General features: G+C 45.3%; 2 protein-coding genes across 2 annotated transcripts in view; both read right to left on the bottom strand.

Annotated features, from left to right (window-relative positions):
• Window positions 1–8,998, bottom strand: part of snap91a (synaptosome associated protein 91a) — a 59,096-nt gene extending 50,098 nt beyond the window's left edge. Inside the window, exon 1 of the mRNA XM_056286619.1 lies at window positions 8,869–8,998. Coding sequence (XP_056142594.1) covers window positions 8,869–8,998 — 130 coding nt within the window. The remainder of the gene's footprint in view (window positions 1–8,868) is intronic.
• A 1,627-nt stretch (window positions 8,999–10,625) lies between these two features.
• dop1a (DOP1 leucine zipper like protein A) overlaps window positions 10,626–15,843 on the bottom strand; it is a 37,089-nt gene continuing 31,871 nt past the window's right edge. The window contains exons 30-37 of the mRNA XM_056285669.1: window positions 14,945–15,094; window positions 14,771–14,832; window positions 13,773–13,925; window positions 12,824–12,960; window positions 12,643–12,698; window positions 12,211–12,375; window positions 11,904–12,033; window positions 10,626–11,261 (exon numbers count right to left, since the gene is read on the bottom strand). Coding sequence (XP_056141644.1) covers window positions 10,953–11,261; window positions 11,904–12,033; window positions 12,211–12,375; window positions 12,643–12,698; window positions 12,824–12,960; window positions 13,773–13,925; window positions 14,771–14,832; window positions 14,945–15,094 — 1,162 coding nt within the window. The 3' untranslated portion in view covers window positions 10,626–10,952. The remainder of the gene's footprint in view (window positions 11,262–11,903; window positions 12,034–12,210; window positions 12,376–12,642; window positions 12,699–12,823; window positions 12,961–13,772; window positions 13,926–14,770; window positions 14,833–14,944; window positions 15,095–15,843) is intronic.

The following is a 15,843-nucleotide window of genomic DNA, read 5'->3' as shown; positions in this document are numbered from 1 at the left end:
TACTCAAACAGTCCTCAAACACCTTCAGTACTCTCTGATAAATCTTAACTTTGACCTCATCACTAAACAGAGCACCAAAACAGGTTTTAAAAAGGATTTTTTTTCCCTGAGCACAAGCTAAGCTTTTTGCTCACTACTTTCAGAAATCTTTATCTAATAACTGTCCTCTTAATCCCCCTTAGATCTAAACTCACATATCTGCTGCCTAAGTACACTACGCTCCTAAAAAAATCCGGGCGTCACCAATCTATTTTCTTCCAGGATATCATCATCAGTACACTGTAACTTCCGCTGTATATTCATTTGTTTCCGCGAGCTCTCCGGGTCCTTAAGCATCACTGGGACCCCTTGACACAGCAGTCTGAACATAAGATCCTGAGACTCATCCTTCTCTGACTAGGTCCTGGTACTGCGCCTAAAGAAGATATATATATATATATACACACGATATAGATACATCTGTCTCTCAGTGCTGAGCCTAAGTATGGAGCCAGCGATCCAGTCATCTCTCCAGATTGCCAGGCCTGTTTTTTGTTTCCTCTCAAAATAAGAATTGTATCTGTGTAGCTGCTGGGCATCGTAAAGCATGGGAAATGAAGGGATGGGTGGAGGTGTGGTGGTGGTGGGTTATAAACAGGATGGAGCAGGGGAAAGAATGGAGATTTATTCCATAAAATGGTATCCGCCCCACTGTGCGACTTGCTGCATTGAATAGGATGAGATGTCTTTTGAGATTTTATTAGGAGGAAAAAAAAGATATCAAAGTTTGGTGCTTCTCTTGTTTGTTGGGTGTTAAATGTCATCAAACAGAACAACGTCCAAGTGTGAAAGTCATTGCTCTTCCAAATGTAACCTCACCCAGCAATGTGTTAAAATGTCTTGGCTAGGAGCATCCAGGTAGCGTAGTGGTCTATTCCACTGCCTAACAACACGGGGATCGCTGGTTCGAATCCTCATGTTACCTCCGGCTTGGTTGGGCATCCCTACAGACACAATTGGCTGTGTCTGCAGGTGGGAAGTCAGATGTGGGTATGTGTCCTGGTCGCTGCACTAGCACTTCCTCTGGTCGGTCAGGGTGCTTGTTCGGGGGGAAGGGGGAGCTTGGGTGAATAGCGTGATCCTCTCACATGCTACGTCCACCTTGGGAAACTCCTCACTGTCGGGTGAAAAGAAGCAGCTGGCAACTCCACATGTATCATAGAAGGCATGTGGTAGTCTGCAGCCCTCCCCGGCAGAGCGGATGGAACAGCGACTGGGATGGCTTGGAAGAGTGGGGTAATTGGCCAAAATTCGATTGGGGAGAAAAAGGAGGTGAGGGGGATGTGTTGGCTAACAATCAGGCCTGATCTGAAGCATAATGAAAACAGAATGAATAGGTTGGTATAGAAACGTTAGGGGAAATACACTATGGACCTGTGGCAACAAAGTGCTGATGCCTATCCATTTGAAAAGGTTCCTTAAGGTCTGAGGCAATAGAGAACCATGATCAGAGGTCTGAGATGTAAGTAACCGTCTGTCTGGCCAAAATATTGCCAAGACCAAGGCTGAAAATATACACCAGCCCACTCAACTTGGCCAAGGATTGTGTTCACAACTCCACCATCAGATAGCCATGTATGGGGGGAAAGCAGGGTTGGAGGCAGAGTAGCAAGGTGGAAAATAATGAACAAACTGGTTATATTATATACTGTCAGTCTGTGTCTGCATGTCTAAGATTACCAATTTGCCAGAAATTGAGTTTTCGGCGAAGTTTGGGACAGCGGGCTCAGAGCATTTGTTGTGGGCGGGTCATGTTTGTAGTGAGCTAGATTGTGGCTGTCAAGAGGAAGTCAGCACAAAAAGCACAAGGAAGCCACAGCAAAGCAATGATAGCAGAAGGCGGTGAGAAACGGACAGGAATTACAGTTAACATAAACATGCCGATGAAATTATAACACAGACAATTCAGTTATGACTTTGTGTAAGAATGAATTCATTACAGAAACTTTATAGGTCAAATGTTTTTATCCACAAACGGTTGAAAGAATATCCAAAAACACTGGTAAAGATCAGTGTTGCTTTCCCATGCTGATGTTATCTTAAGGAGACAAGGGCGGAGAAGCGATGCAGAGCTGGCTTGAGTGCTGCCAGTGCCAAGTCTAATGTTTCCTATTCAGTTTTCCATTCATGTTTTCCATTCATACCAGGTTTACCCAGGTTATGTTAACCAGTAGTCCAAATGTTAGGCCAGCAGCATGAACACATTCACTTTAACAAACGGCAAATGGCTACAGAATAGCTCCCTTACATGTTCATCTAATTGCAAAAATAATGGAAAAACGTCCATCAAGTTATACTCCAGGCAAGTGTTTTTCTTTCAAGTTGTTTAGCAATGACTGTGGTGGACCATAGGGATGTTGCCTACCTTAACCTCAGGCTGCTGTGGATATCCTTTTGAGACAGACAAAGAGCACATTAAGATGGGTCGCAAGTGTTGGGGCTTGATCCAGCCTGATTGAGGCAGAATCAGGAATCAGGGACATGTTATAGAAGGCAAGATGTGCAAAACATATAAAATGCTTAAATGCTGGACACAGCATTTTGTGACTAAAAAACATCGAAAAGGCCTCCAGGCCCCTTTTTTTAAAGATCCGGCAGGACTAGAAACAAGCATTAAACGAGAATGTAAAAATGTGACTGATCTGAAGCTGTTCTGCAGGGGAGAGTGGGTCGAGTCGCTCATAAATATGTGGTTGATGGGCTGCTACTGGTCGGGTATCCATCAACGGAGTCTAATAAAATCTTGTTTTGCAGTATTTTCTCACAGTGGCATTTGGTGATGCACAGCGTTCTTTTGGTATGTTTGTTTACTCAAACTCCCTTTCATAAAAATGAGTTTTGGTTGAAGATCTGATAACGTTCATCTCCAAATACAGAAAATCAGACCATGAGAGAATCCTTTGTCACTGCGCTATAATTTTTTAATGATACCGTGGCTTGGCTTTGGTGAGCAGCTCAGCAGTAAAGCAAGGTGATTAAACAGCAGCACACTTTAGACTCCCTGCATCGTTGATATGCAGCTTGGATGTGGACATGGTCTATTACTGCTATGTGCTGCATGGCACACAGCTTGTTGAGCAGCTTACTGGGGCAAGCAACTGTTTACCTGCACACTACACTGTGCACAGCAAGCTGGTAGTACAGCACACTGGCCATTTATAAATATATCTACAAAACTTTGTTAAAAGAAACACTCAACGGTAGGGATAGAGCTCAACAAGTAAGGAGCAAAATAATCCAGTTAGTCAAGTAAACTCTCTGGACAGCTGATGATGCTTATAGCATGAAACAGGCTTGTACTGTCTCATAGAGAATTTACTTGACTAACTGGATTAATTTTATATATATATAACGTTTTTTTCCAAAACCGTCAGTGGTGTTGTTATAAATGCTCAACTAATGAGGAGCGGAATATCAATACAGATTACTTGTTTGCATTGATCTGTATTGACATATATATATATATATATATATATATATATATATGTGTGTGTGTGTGTGTGTGTGTGTGTGTGTGTGTGTGTGTGTGTGTGTGTGTGTGTATATACCCCGCCTCCTCCCCAGACAAAAAAAATACACTGGGGCATAACTACCTAGAACATCTACAAAGAGACAGGATATTTCTTTTGGCAATGGTGAGAGATGAGAAAAAGTGAGGCAAATTCAGCAAAATTATTTTTTAGATTATTTTTTTTTAAGCTGGCTAGCTGACTCAAGGGCGTTCTGACCTCCAAATATTGTATTGCAAAGACTTGGGGAGGTGGTGAGCGAGAGAGTATGCCTAACGAAAGAAAGTCCGATCAATTTCTACTGGCAGATCAGATTTAGAGTGGATAGAGGTTTGTTATTAGCTTTATGGGTGTTCCTCAACCCAACCCATTAATCGGGTTGCACGTCATTAGAAAGCTCCCTCTCCCTCTCGATGCCTGGCACTCCAGAGGCACTCTGGGGTTTAAGGATGTAAATTGTGAAACGCCGAGCCCTTTCAGCAGTCCTCCCCTGACTCCCCCTCTTCCTCTGCACACAGCAGCTCAGTGTTAAGCTAGTGCTGCACAGTCTCATTGTTGCAGCGGCTATCATGGAGAGAACGGGCAAATAGAATGAAACGGGGGGGAGAAGGACAGAGAAACATGCTACCACGCAAATGGGAAACATGGAGACACTGAAAACGATTTGTAAGTCTGAAAGAGTCTGATCGCTGGGTTTTCTCGCTCTCTGCCGCTTAGGCACACATGATCCCAACAAGACCCACAAGCACTATTTAATGAGTACGTAAGTACCTTTGCAAGCATACATACATACATACTGTACTCATAGGCTACACATACAAACTTGCTATACAAATGAAATACACACTTATGTCAATCTATTAGCGTAAAATCTATTTAGGGCTACACAATGATACCAGTCGTGTAGCCACTCTTGCCTGTTCTGCTTCAGACCTTTGTTTGAAATTAAATAGGATTTTTTTAATAGAAAAAAAAACACTGATGCAGCTAGATGCAGTTTAAACACATAACGCAATTAATTTTACAAAAACTACTTGAGACACCACTTTGATATGGTAGAATTAGCAAAATGGTATGCACACATTTCATTTGATGGTAATAGCATATCTCTTTTTGTGCATTTCCCACAAGAACTGAACATTGCCTGTCTCTAAAATGTGGAAATATGTTGCTGGTGACTCATGACGTGTTAACAGCGTGATGGGAGCCAATGGGGCTCTGTAGTGGATTTTTTTTCCACACCTCCAATTCTCCATACTCGAACACACACACACACACACACATGCACATGCGCACACACGCATGCGCGCACACACACGTATTCACACCAGAAACACGTGCATCCTTATCAGCTGTAAGCAATATATGAATATCCAGAGAAGAAAAGCTGCAAATTGGACTGACTGCAATTGTGGCACAGCAGCAGAGCAGGTGTGATTATGAATGCAACACACAACAGCCAAATGGGAAAGACACAACCTAAAAATGTGGAAAAAATATCTTGATTGAAGACTGAGAGAAACAGAAAGAGTGGAAGAGAATTTCAAACAGCACCGTCCATAACTCCCTCAACGTTAGGAGGATTAAGAGTTTAAGGCAACGTGACTGGCAGTCCATAAAAAGGAGGTTATTAGGGGCAGCATGGATGGTGGAGGGGCTTGTCTTTAGAAATTGACACATCCTCATTTGGCAGACACCCCAAATGCCCCCACTGTAGCTCGCTAACCATCTCCCTTTGGGACATGGCTGCCCTGCATGTCCTCTGATCAGGCTCTAAGACGTTTGAGTCAGACTTGAAAAGAGACCTCAGCCTGTGTCCCGACCAAACCAGCTAACACCCAACAGAGGCAGTTGATAATAAAGATGAAAGCATCGAAGCAGCAAGTGGATCCATTTTCATCAGGTTTTAATAGAGCTAAAATAACCTTACGCGCTTCATGTATTCCCTGTCGCTTCCCTATAACTGTCATTACAGTTGTGATTGATGCACCTAAAGGCAATAGCTTTCTCTTAAACTAGCAAGGATTATTCAAAGGGCTCATCTTTAGTTAGACAGAAATAAGGTTCCCACTGGAGTCAATTTAATCAGGCTGTTGAGCTCTTAACTGACCCCACAATGCACAACAAGCCTCAGCTGGAGAGCAAGGATCAACCTTGTTATCAAGGCTACACCACCAGCATATCGGGGGTTACTCAGGGTTGAGTATGACCGTCCTCCCTCTGGGTCCCTCTAGGTCCTCAGGTGAATGTAGAGGCCGATCCTAGAGCTGCATAATGGGAGGAGACCTGCACATGACAGCCTTTTACATGGAGTGGCTGATGCGCCTGAAGCCACCACACGGTCCTTGGCAGGGGGTTGCCAGAGTCCAATGGCATGGAGAACCAAGATGATAGGGGACCACTCTCTGTTGCAGCCTTCATCCACCTTCACTGCCATTGTGACCTGGAGACGTCTTCCGACTGGGCCCGCTGTTGAGGTCTTTGTTGGATCGCACTTCATCTGGAACTTGATCTATCCGCCTTGGGTGATCCTACCAGGAGCCAAGCTCCAGACAGCACAGCTCTTGGGATCATTAGTACACACGAGCTTCTCCACCACAGCAAGGTGACAATCCAGGAGAAAACCAGGTGCCTGTTAGGCATAGAAATAAACATGCCATTGGAGTTGGGTTGCCAACCCCATGGTGGAACCATGAGTCCTCTGCCTGCCAGCATGGCAGGTGGTCTTGCAATCAATCAATCAATCAATTACATTCCACTGCACAATTCTCAGTTAGAGTTCAATAAAATTTCTCAATGTTAAGAGAGGTACATTTCACTAACCAATGGAAGTTCTTTACACATTTTGGGATATTGCCCCCAAGCTGGTATATGGAAACCTACTAAAAGAAACATCTTGCCAACTAAGCAGGACCTGAGGCAACAACTCACAGCTCACCTTCCCTGTCGGCACCATGCTGCCCATACACAGAGGCTCTTTCAACGACTTTCACTGGAATCTCGCCAAAGGCACTTTGTATTCAAGCGCACACACACACACACACACACACACACACACACACACACACACACACACACATGCGCGTGCGCACACACACACACACACACACCACCATCTCTTGTAATAATTATAATGGAGGTTGTCTTACTCTGAGTCTAACTTCACCTGATCAAGTTTTGTCTATTAGTGCCTACATAAAATGGTGGTCTACATTTGATATATCCCTGAACACAGCTCAGCGAAAAAAAAGTCAGTGTGTCGATGTCTTTGTTGTGGATTCCAGGTAGTCCGACTACTCTGCCTCTGCTGACTTTGACCCCCGAAGCAATCTGTCCCACATGCACAACTTTGATTTCTGGTGTCTGACTTTTCCCTCCAGCTGGCTCCATCGCTCCCCCCACCCCTCCTCTCAATGTCTGGGGCTTTGGGTCCACAGCAGATGAGCTGACTGCCCTCCTGCTCCTGAATCAGATCACCGTGGCAACAGACTAGGAAACAGTTGGTGGTTATAAAGTCACAATCCATAAGAGATGATCTCCTGGACTTCTGATACATTTCTATCGAGAAAACCCTGAAGGAAGTATACATACACTAACTAAGATGACCTCATTGCTGATGTCTGGGGCTGTTGTCATCTGACCAAGTGAATGATGAACAGTCAATGCCGCAATTTCGTCACCTGCAGTTTTAGCATCCTGTTAACTGTGGATCTTTGCTGTCAGGGGTTGCACAGTAGAAGATTTCCTGCTGAATTTGAAAGTGATTATCATCCATAGATGTTGAGGATGTCCCCCTGCATCTGCACTTAATAGAACCGAATGGGTGTTGGCATGTTACTAAAACAATTCTCAAGCAGGCTGTATGTCTTACCAATCAAGGCTTAGGCAGCCAACAATGGTGATATAATAAACACTAAGCAAGGGCGACCAGTTGCTGTATATGAGGAGGAGAATGCCTACTAAGCACTTAGGGCTATCAAAAGAATGCTGACACATCTTTGGCAAGTGAGCAAGTTTTCCAATCAGTTGTGCAGTGATTAGAAGTAGCTCATAAATTTGCTTTAGTCCGGACACAAGATGCTGGACTGGGGTGACTGATTTTGCCCACTGGATTTGTGATTTTTCTTCCAAGGTTTTAATATCGACATGTTAATACCACTGTAGCGTAGAGGCTATGAGACTTCAATTACTCATCATCTGATTTGACATGCACTGCTCAGCTTATCAGGCTGCACCCAGGACAGTCTGTTGGCCTAATTGTGAGACAGATTACCAAAAGGTCTCTGGGGGGGGGGGTTTAAGCCCAGAGACCACCTGCAAAAGTGATACTGGGGGTGAGGTGGTGGGGGTATTACTGTGGAAAGACTCCCGGATAAAAGTTACATATTTCTCATCATTTTGAATAAACAGAATAAAGTTTACACCAATGTTCAATGAGAAATCCTGACATCCACACAAGATAATGAGGTTAAAGGCATTCTTTATGGAAACCTACTAAAACGCAGCCTCTTTCCGGCCCCTCTTGCTCGGGGCCCCTGGGCATCACCGTTCCTCTGATTTTCTACAAGTTTGCAATATGCTTTTTTCCCAGAGCTGAATGGTCATACTCTGCAACTTCAGCGATGGGAAATGGACACGATCAACGTCACATTGATGGACTTGCCCTTAGAAAACCTCTTTGCTTTGTTTGTGCGAAGCAATAAATCAAGGATACAAGCTGACAGCGCCCGCCCACATTTTGTGCCACCACAGGGGCATGTCTCCAGGCATGGGGCCCATGTGTGTAGTAACAACAGCACCTTTCACCTTTTCAATTATGCATTCACCAACACTGGAGCAGGAATCCATTATTCAATACGCCTAAAACCTGAACGATTGACTCAAGGGGGAACGACGAGAATTTACTTGGAACTGCACAGTTTAAGGACTGTACGGCGTATACGACAGGACTTCTTCCATTCATTCTCCCATGAAGGAGTTACAGTACAGCATGGTGTCATTTTTTAAATTATTCTTTTTTTTGTTTAAAATGCTGACCACCTCTCTAGAAAGTATATTTGTCTGCAGGTCTCATAGAGGAAGAGAGCACCTCCCTATCCTCTCTGATCAAACACACACACACACACACACACACACACACACACACACACACACACACACACACACACACACACACACACACACACACACACACACACATCTGCATGTAATACACGCTCGCACAGCACTGAGCATGGGACAACATGGCCTTCACGCAAGGCCCAGCTATGAGTGACAAAGAGAGGACGGGGGCGGGGGTGCAGATGGGTATGCTACTCACATTCCAGGTGTTTTTTCTTGGGCGCCGTCTGCTCATGTGTGGTGGATTTACACACAGCCCGGGACACCTCGGAGCCTGTCAAGCTGTACTGCGCCGCGGCGATGCGGTCCGTCAGCGTCTGCCCCGACATCTTCTTTCCCTCTCAACGGCGACAAACCTCCGGAATCAAAACGTCAAATATGCCCCCCCACCCCCCACCCCGATGACAGTCCGGTCTCTGTGCTCCCAGCTGTCCTCACAGCGCTGAGAGAGAGGGAGAGAGGGAGAGAGAGAGGGAGGGAGATTCTACTACAGTTTGCCTTAAAGAGAGAGAGGAAAATATACCCACAACTACAATTATCAGCCAGTTATTAACCCGATATCTGTCTAAAACGCGTTACTTTCTGTTATCCAGGACATTAAATTGCTTTGTCAGTTTCAGGAGGGGGAGGCATTAGTGTCTCCCGTCCCCTTCTCGCGTGTGATGTGCGGCGTATTCGTGAGGCTGCAGAGCGTTTCTGGGAGAAATCAGGATCTGGCTGAAGACGGCTACCATGCTACTTGTACGCAAAGCTGCCGTTTAGAAGCGACTATAGCGATACCCCCCCCCCCGCCCCATGTAATTCCGTAGTCAGTAAACGACAGCAAACATACGGCAGGATTCACATTCGAAAATAACGGGCTTTATTTTTTACATGTTGTTCACCCCCCCCCCCCGTCTAAAAAGCACCCAATGCTTACTGTAAAGCGTGACTGGCCTTCGTCGTGAGGCGGACGGTCGCCGTTGATGCTCGACGGCTGCCCCTCTCTTCCAAGCCTCTCGGATCCTCCTCCTCCTCCTCCGCGGTCCGTGGTTTTCAGCGGAGAATGTCGCCTCTCACTGAGGAGCACGCCAGACCCGGGCTGACACCATCCCCTTTCAGGGAAAGGACATCGCTCCCCTCAGCGCTTTCTCTCTCGGGCCCACCGACAAGCCTACAAACCAGCACTTCAAACGGGGGCAGCGGATGGTGGCGTTTTTTGTTTTGTTTTGTTTTTTTAGATTTGCATCCTCTTTATTTATTTATTAATTTATTTACGTTTTCATCTCACCCCGCCCCTTGTCTGAGTCAGGTGACGCGTCATCACCAACCCAGCTCAGCAGCGTTGGCTCTCTAAAACAGATATAATAAAAAATATATATATTTATATATATTAAGACCCTCTCTCCACTTCTCGCGAGATCTGGAAGGGACGCGGGACAGCCAACCAGGCAGCTGACAGGCCAAGACGTTCACGATCAGCAAACCTATCGCTAAAGCAGACTGCTGGCATGTTATGAAGGTCACATTACTCCATCGGAAGCTAGGAACCGTCGCTTTTTAGCTCATTCTGCAGGGTCACATACTATCGGGAGAGAAAGGGGGCGGGGGACGAGGGCTTTACCGTTTCCTTAACGGGTCAGCCCATGTGCGCGGTCTAGGTCTCTGTCCGTGGTGCTGACCTTGTCAATACAGCGTCAGTGTCAGTACAGTACAGTACGGTAGGGTACGGGTTTTGGACGCCGCCCAGCATTAAAAACGCACTTGGACTGACGGTTGCGGACGAATTCGCCCACCGTGCCCCCGAAATCACACCAACAAGTGATGACCGATTCTGATTCAAATACCCCCCCACACACACATACATACACATCTTTTTAATTGAGTCTTGAGTCCGAGTTGCACCGCCCACTAAGGTTAGGAGGAAGGAGTACAACGGATGCACTGAAATGTTAGGAAGTCAGACGTTTCACAGGTTAACCCATCATTGTAAGTCTTTATTTTATTAAGTCACATCAATATGGAATGGCACAGCGTCATCACATCTTCTCGAAGAACTCACACAAAATGTTAGTCAGTTGTTAAAGCTGCTCCATCGATAGAAATAATTAAAATTAAATAGAATAGCTTCTGAAAAGCGAAATTGTCCTTAAAAATAGAAAAAAATGTACAAACTCGTTTCTGTTTTGTATAAGTTTCCTGTTGATATTCCCTTAGATTTTTTTTTTTCATATATACAAGTTGAGGTTTTTCACTAGTGTTGACGATATGTATCCCCAGTTTATCCCCTTGCAGCCCCCTTTTTTACGTCTTTATAAGGCCCTCCAGGAAGTCCTTCTCCACCATCTCCTCAATGTTCTGCCGGGCACGACTCCAGAACACTTTCTGGCTCTCCAGCTTGTGGCTGTCCTTGTGAGCAGGGAAGGCGGCGTCGCTGGGAGCACTGGCGTAGGCAGGACCTGAACGACTGCTAGCCTTGCTGCTGAACACCTGGCTGAGGAGGTTGAAGAAAGGCAGGAGCTGTTCCATGCTGCGGATCACATAGAGGGTCAGCAGCAAGTGGCCTGGTTCCCAGGACAGGGTGCGGCTGGAGCAGTCCTCCTCTGGGTTTTTCTAGGAGCACAATTATTTTATTTTATTTTTTGTATTGATAGGAAGAATTTTTGATATACACCTCCGGTTGTTTGAAGGATGCAGCTGTCCAATTTGGTGTCTTGGACTGTAGTAAAGCATGCAGGATGTTATTAAAAAGCCCCTTGTACAGCCACAGCAAAACCCTACCCTCACCATCATGTTCTTATTAGTATAGCTAGATGATATAAAACAAAAACAAAGAACCCTTTAATGGATTCTTCAAAAAACATCACTTTAATAAATTTTCAGTAATGTCATCAGACATATATTTGGATATATCCGAAATGTTGAATTAAATCCATAAAATGTGCCTGTTGACGATTATGTTATCTAGGCCATATGACATATTTTATATTCTGAGTTTAATTCTACCTTTTATAAAGGAAAGGGACTACAAATCACAGAACAAACAAAGAGGTTCTGCCAACATAAAAAGGGGGGGGGGCATTAAAATCCCCAATACCACAGAGGCAACAAAAGTTCCTGCTCCGGTATTTCTCTATATCTAATTGTTCCACTGTGGCCTTGCCCCAAATACATGCTTTGTAAGATATATCCATTTGTCTCCATCATCAAAATACCTTGTGTGTGTTGCTAAAGTGGTACAGACGGATGAAATACCTTGGCTCGTTTCCTCAGCAGCTTGGCTAGTCGGACCACGTGTGGCTTGAACTCTCTCTGGTGTGTCCCCTGCCGCCTCACCTCCAGTCCTGAATCGTCTGACGCCTCGGGGATGAAGGCCCAGCGGTACCTGTAATACACCAAAGCTCTGTCTAAGTTGCAACATCTTTAAGCTTTAGTTATTGGACATGAGCGAGTGCCAGCGGCATTTACTGATAGCTAACTTTATTTCACATCCATAATCCACATATACACTCATTCCCTCTCACCCACTAAGTATATCATAACCAGATTTATTTGCACTGACATCTGGAACTGTGGTAGGCTCTCAGAAGGTAGTGCCAAGGCCAGATCCAGCAGCTTGCAGGCAGACAGGTAGAGGTTGAGCCACCGCTGGCTGTTGTAGGAGGTGGAGAAGCCATTCCCACCTGAGTAGGTGGTCTCCAGTCCTGCCACTGATGGCCCAGATGTCCTAGAGATGAAGAAAGGCTTATAGGAATAATACCATAATCCAAACAGAAAAGGAAGCTGTTGTTTTTTTCCAAGTTATCTGTATGATATCAGGCACTGAGAAATCTACTGCAAAGAAAATGTTCCATAGTCAAAATCAATGTGAGCATCAGCTGCACAAAATAAACCCAAGTTCTTTTATTATATCACTTGGATGGTGCAGAAAAACAACTGTCACTGAATTTCTTTTCTCTGATGTTTATACAGTCTTGCTGACAGCCACATTTACCTTGATATGTCCTCATCTGCTGTTAGCTCCTGTTCCATGAGTAGAAACACCTGAACCTATGAGTAGAGGAGGAGATAGTAAACACCTGGATCTAGTGTAATAATTCATTGTTCCCTATTAGGAAGTGAGCAATATTTGGCATCAGAAGGGTAGTTTGCATATCAATATGTGTAGTTCTAACCAGTTCAGTGATCATGGTGGGCCACAGTGAAGTGAGGTGTTGAGGGGACATGCGGAGCAGGAGCACTCTGAAGAACAGGAACACTTGAGCATGGAGGATGGGCACCTGAGGCAGGCGGAGACTCTCTACCAGGCGCTCTGATTACACATGCACGCACGCACACGCACACGCACACACACACACACACACACACACACACACACACAGAAAATGCTTACGATAGGCTTGACCAATTCTTGCTTGCAAAACACCAAATGAAAAAGTAAGCTACTACTCAAGATAACATTTTATGTGAAGCTGCTTTTAGCACTGTTTTTTTGGGAGGGGGGATTTTTCCCCCTTTTTCTCCCCAATTGTACATGGCCAATTACCCCACTCTTCCAAGCTGTCCCGGTCGCTGTTCCACCCCCTCTGCTGCAGAGGGGGAGGAACAAGGGGGTGCAGACTACCACATGCTTCCTCCAATACATGTAGAGTCGCCAGCCGCTTCTTTTCACCTGACAGTGAGGAGTTTTGCCAGGGGGACGTAGCGTGTGGGAGGATCATGCTATTCCCCCCAGCCCCCCCCCCCCCCGAACAGGCGCCCCAACCAACCAGAGGAGGCGCTAGTGCAGCAACCAGGACACATACCCACATCTGGCTTCCCACTCGCGACACAGCCAATTGTGTCTGTAGGCATGCTTAACCAAGCCGGAGGTGAAACAGGGATTCGAACCGGCGATCCCCGTGTTGGTAGACAACGGAATAGACCACTACACTACCCAGACACCCCAAGCTTTTAGCACTTATGAGCCAAAACCCTTGTTCTGGGGCCTGGTAGTTTCCTATCTTGTTTACGTTTCAATCTCTTCTCTTTTATTTTATTTCTTTTTGTGTATTTGATTAAGAGAGTGGGGGTTAATCAAAACTCCTACACAAGGGTGTGTACACTGTATGTAGGTGCTTTTACCCTGTATGTCTGGCAGGTATTTCTGGTACTGGTCCACTTCGCTGCTATAGATGGTGAAGGCAAGGCGTTTGAGCAGCATGGCCCTCTGTTCCAGCTCCGCATCTCGGTTAGTGAACAGGCTGAGAGAGCTGCTCTGAGCCACAGCCACACGGGCTGCAGAAACAAACCCGGTTAACTATTATTCAATTTCCTATAAGGCTTTTAACAGGATCTTAATATATGACACGCCAATATCACTGGCTTTAATGTTAGGGCAGTTGTACACTACAAGATTAAAAAAAAGCAATGAACTGGCCTGCAAAAAAAACCCAGTTCAACTTAAATATTTAGGTAAAATACACTGGTGTTATTTTTTCAGTGACTTTGTTTCAATGTCAACTTCAGCAATTAATTTTTTAAGACACCTTATTAGGCGTATTTTTCCACAAATTAGACTGGAGTATCTGATGAGCAGTTACAGGGTAAGGCTAGGCAATGCTGACACTTGTAAGTTTGACTCTACTGGAGTTTAGACAGAAAAGTTCTGAAAACACTCGCCACACTACAAACAGGTCGAATGGGATAAATGTCTATAGGTAACTAGCTCTAACATGTATAGTTAAATGAGAAACTGAGGGGATTTCAAAGGCTTACTCATTTACTACTACTTTCGCTGCTCCCGTTAGGGGTCGCCACAGCAAATCATCCGTTTCCATTTCTGCCTGCCCTCTGCATCTTCCTCTGTCACACCAGCCACCTGCATTTCCTCCCTCACCACATCCATAAACCTCCTCTTTGGCTTGTCTCGTTTCCTCTTCCCTGACAGATCCATATTCAGCATCCTTCTCCCAATATACCCAGCATCTCTCCTCCACACATGTCCAAGCCATCTCAATCATGCCTCTCTTGCTTTGTCGCCAAACCGTCCAACCTGAGCTGTCCCCCTAATATGCTTGTTCCTAATCCTATCCTTCTTCGTCACTCCCAATGAGAATCTTAGCATCATTTCAAAGGCTTACTCATGAGGTCTCGGAATGTGGTCTTGTCATGGGTCATCAGGTGATCGATGATAGCTCTCCAACTGAAAACAAATACAAATGACTTAAATGGACAGGCTTATACTACATGGAGATGCACAGACAGACAGCCACAGACACAAACACATGTGGGGTCACAGTTCCTCTCAAACTCACTAGCTGACACAGGTGGAGTCCATCTGGAAGAAGGTATGGTCCATGAAGAGATCAAAGGCCTCCTTCTTCCAGGCACGACGGGTGTACTGGTACCCACTCAGGCTGCTCAGCAGCTGGATGCATGCCCGGTAGCTGGGGGCGTTGTGAGCACTGCCAGGGGAGACGATAAACAGTATGCATTCCTCTAAACATGCATATAACAAACTGTGACTCACACTTTCACTTGCCAATTCAATTAGTTTAAGCTTTCTTCTTAGTTTAAGGGGCTTGAAACAGCACTAATTTTTCAAAACAACTTTTCCTATGCATTTCTTTTCTATGTTCTACCGTTCAAAAATTAAAAAAAGGTACTTCAGTGTAAATGGCTGGTAAAGAGTCATTCTACACTGTTGTAATGTTAATACTAGACACAAAATGAGGACATTTAAATCACAATCAGAGTGGCTAAACCAAGCTACACTGAAAAGCTGAAAAACAGGTTTTCAGCCATGACCCTGCATCAGTGTGGAGGGGCCTGCAAGACTTCACAAATTATAGAAAACCATCCCCCTGTGCTGAGGTAAACAAAGATTTGGCTGACTGTCTTGTATTGCAGGTTTGAGAGAGACAAATCCCCCCCTCCCCCAACCACTCCAGCCCAATGTCAACAGCCCCCATCACACCTTTGGCAACCCCACTACTCCCTCCCCCCCAATGCTCGGGCTGCACTCAAGATACATGTAGAGGATGTGAGGCAATTTTTCCATAGACAGAAGACCAGGAAAGCACTGGGTCCAGACTGTGTCTCCCTATTGTGTCTTAAAGCCTTTGCTGACCAACTGGCTCCAATCTTCACACAGATCTTCAACAGATCCCTGGAGCTGTGTGAAGTCCCCTCCTTCTTCAAACGCTCCACCATC

Source organism: Lampris incognitus, chromosome 9 (genome assembly GCF_029633865.1).
Source record: "Lampris incognitus isolate fLamInc1 chromosome 9, fLamInc1.hap2, whole genome shotgun sequence".
NCBI lineage: Eukaryota > Metazoa > Chordata > Actinopteri > Lampriformes > Lampridae > Lampris > Lampris incognitus.
This window is presented reverse-complemented; position numbering and strand designations above follow the sequence as displayed.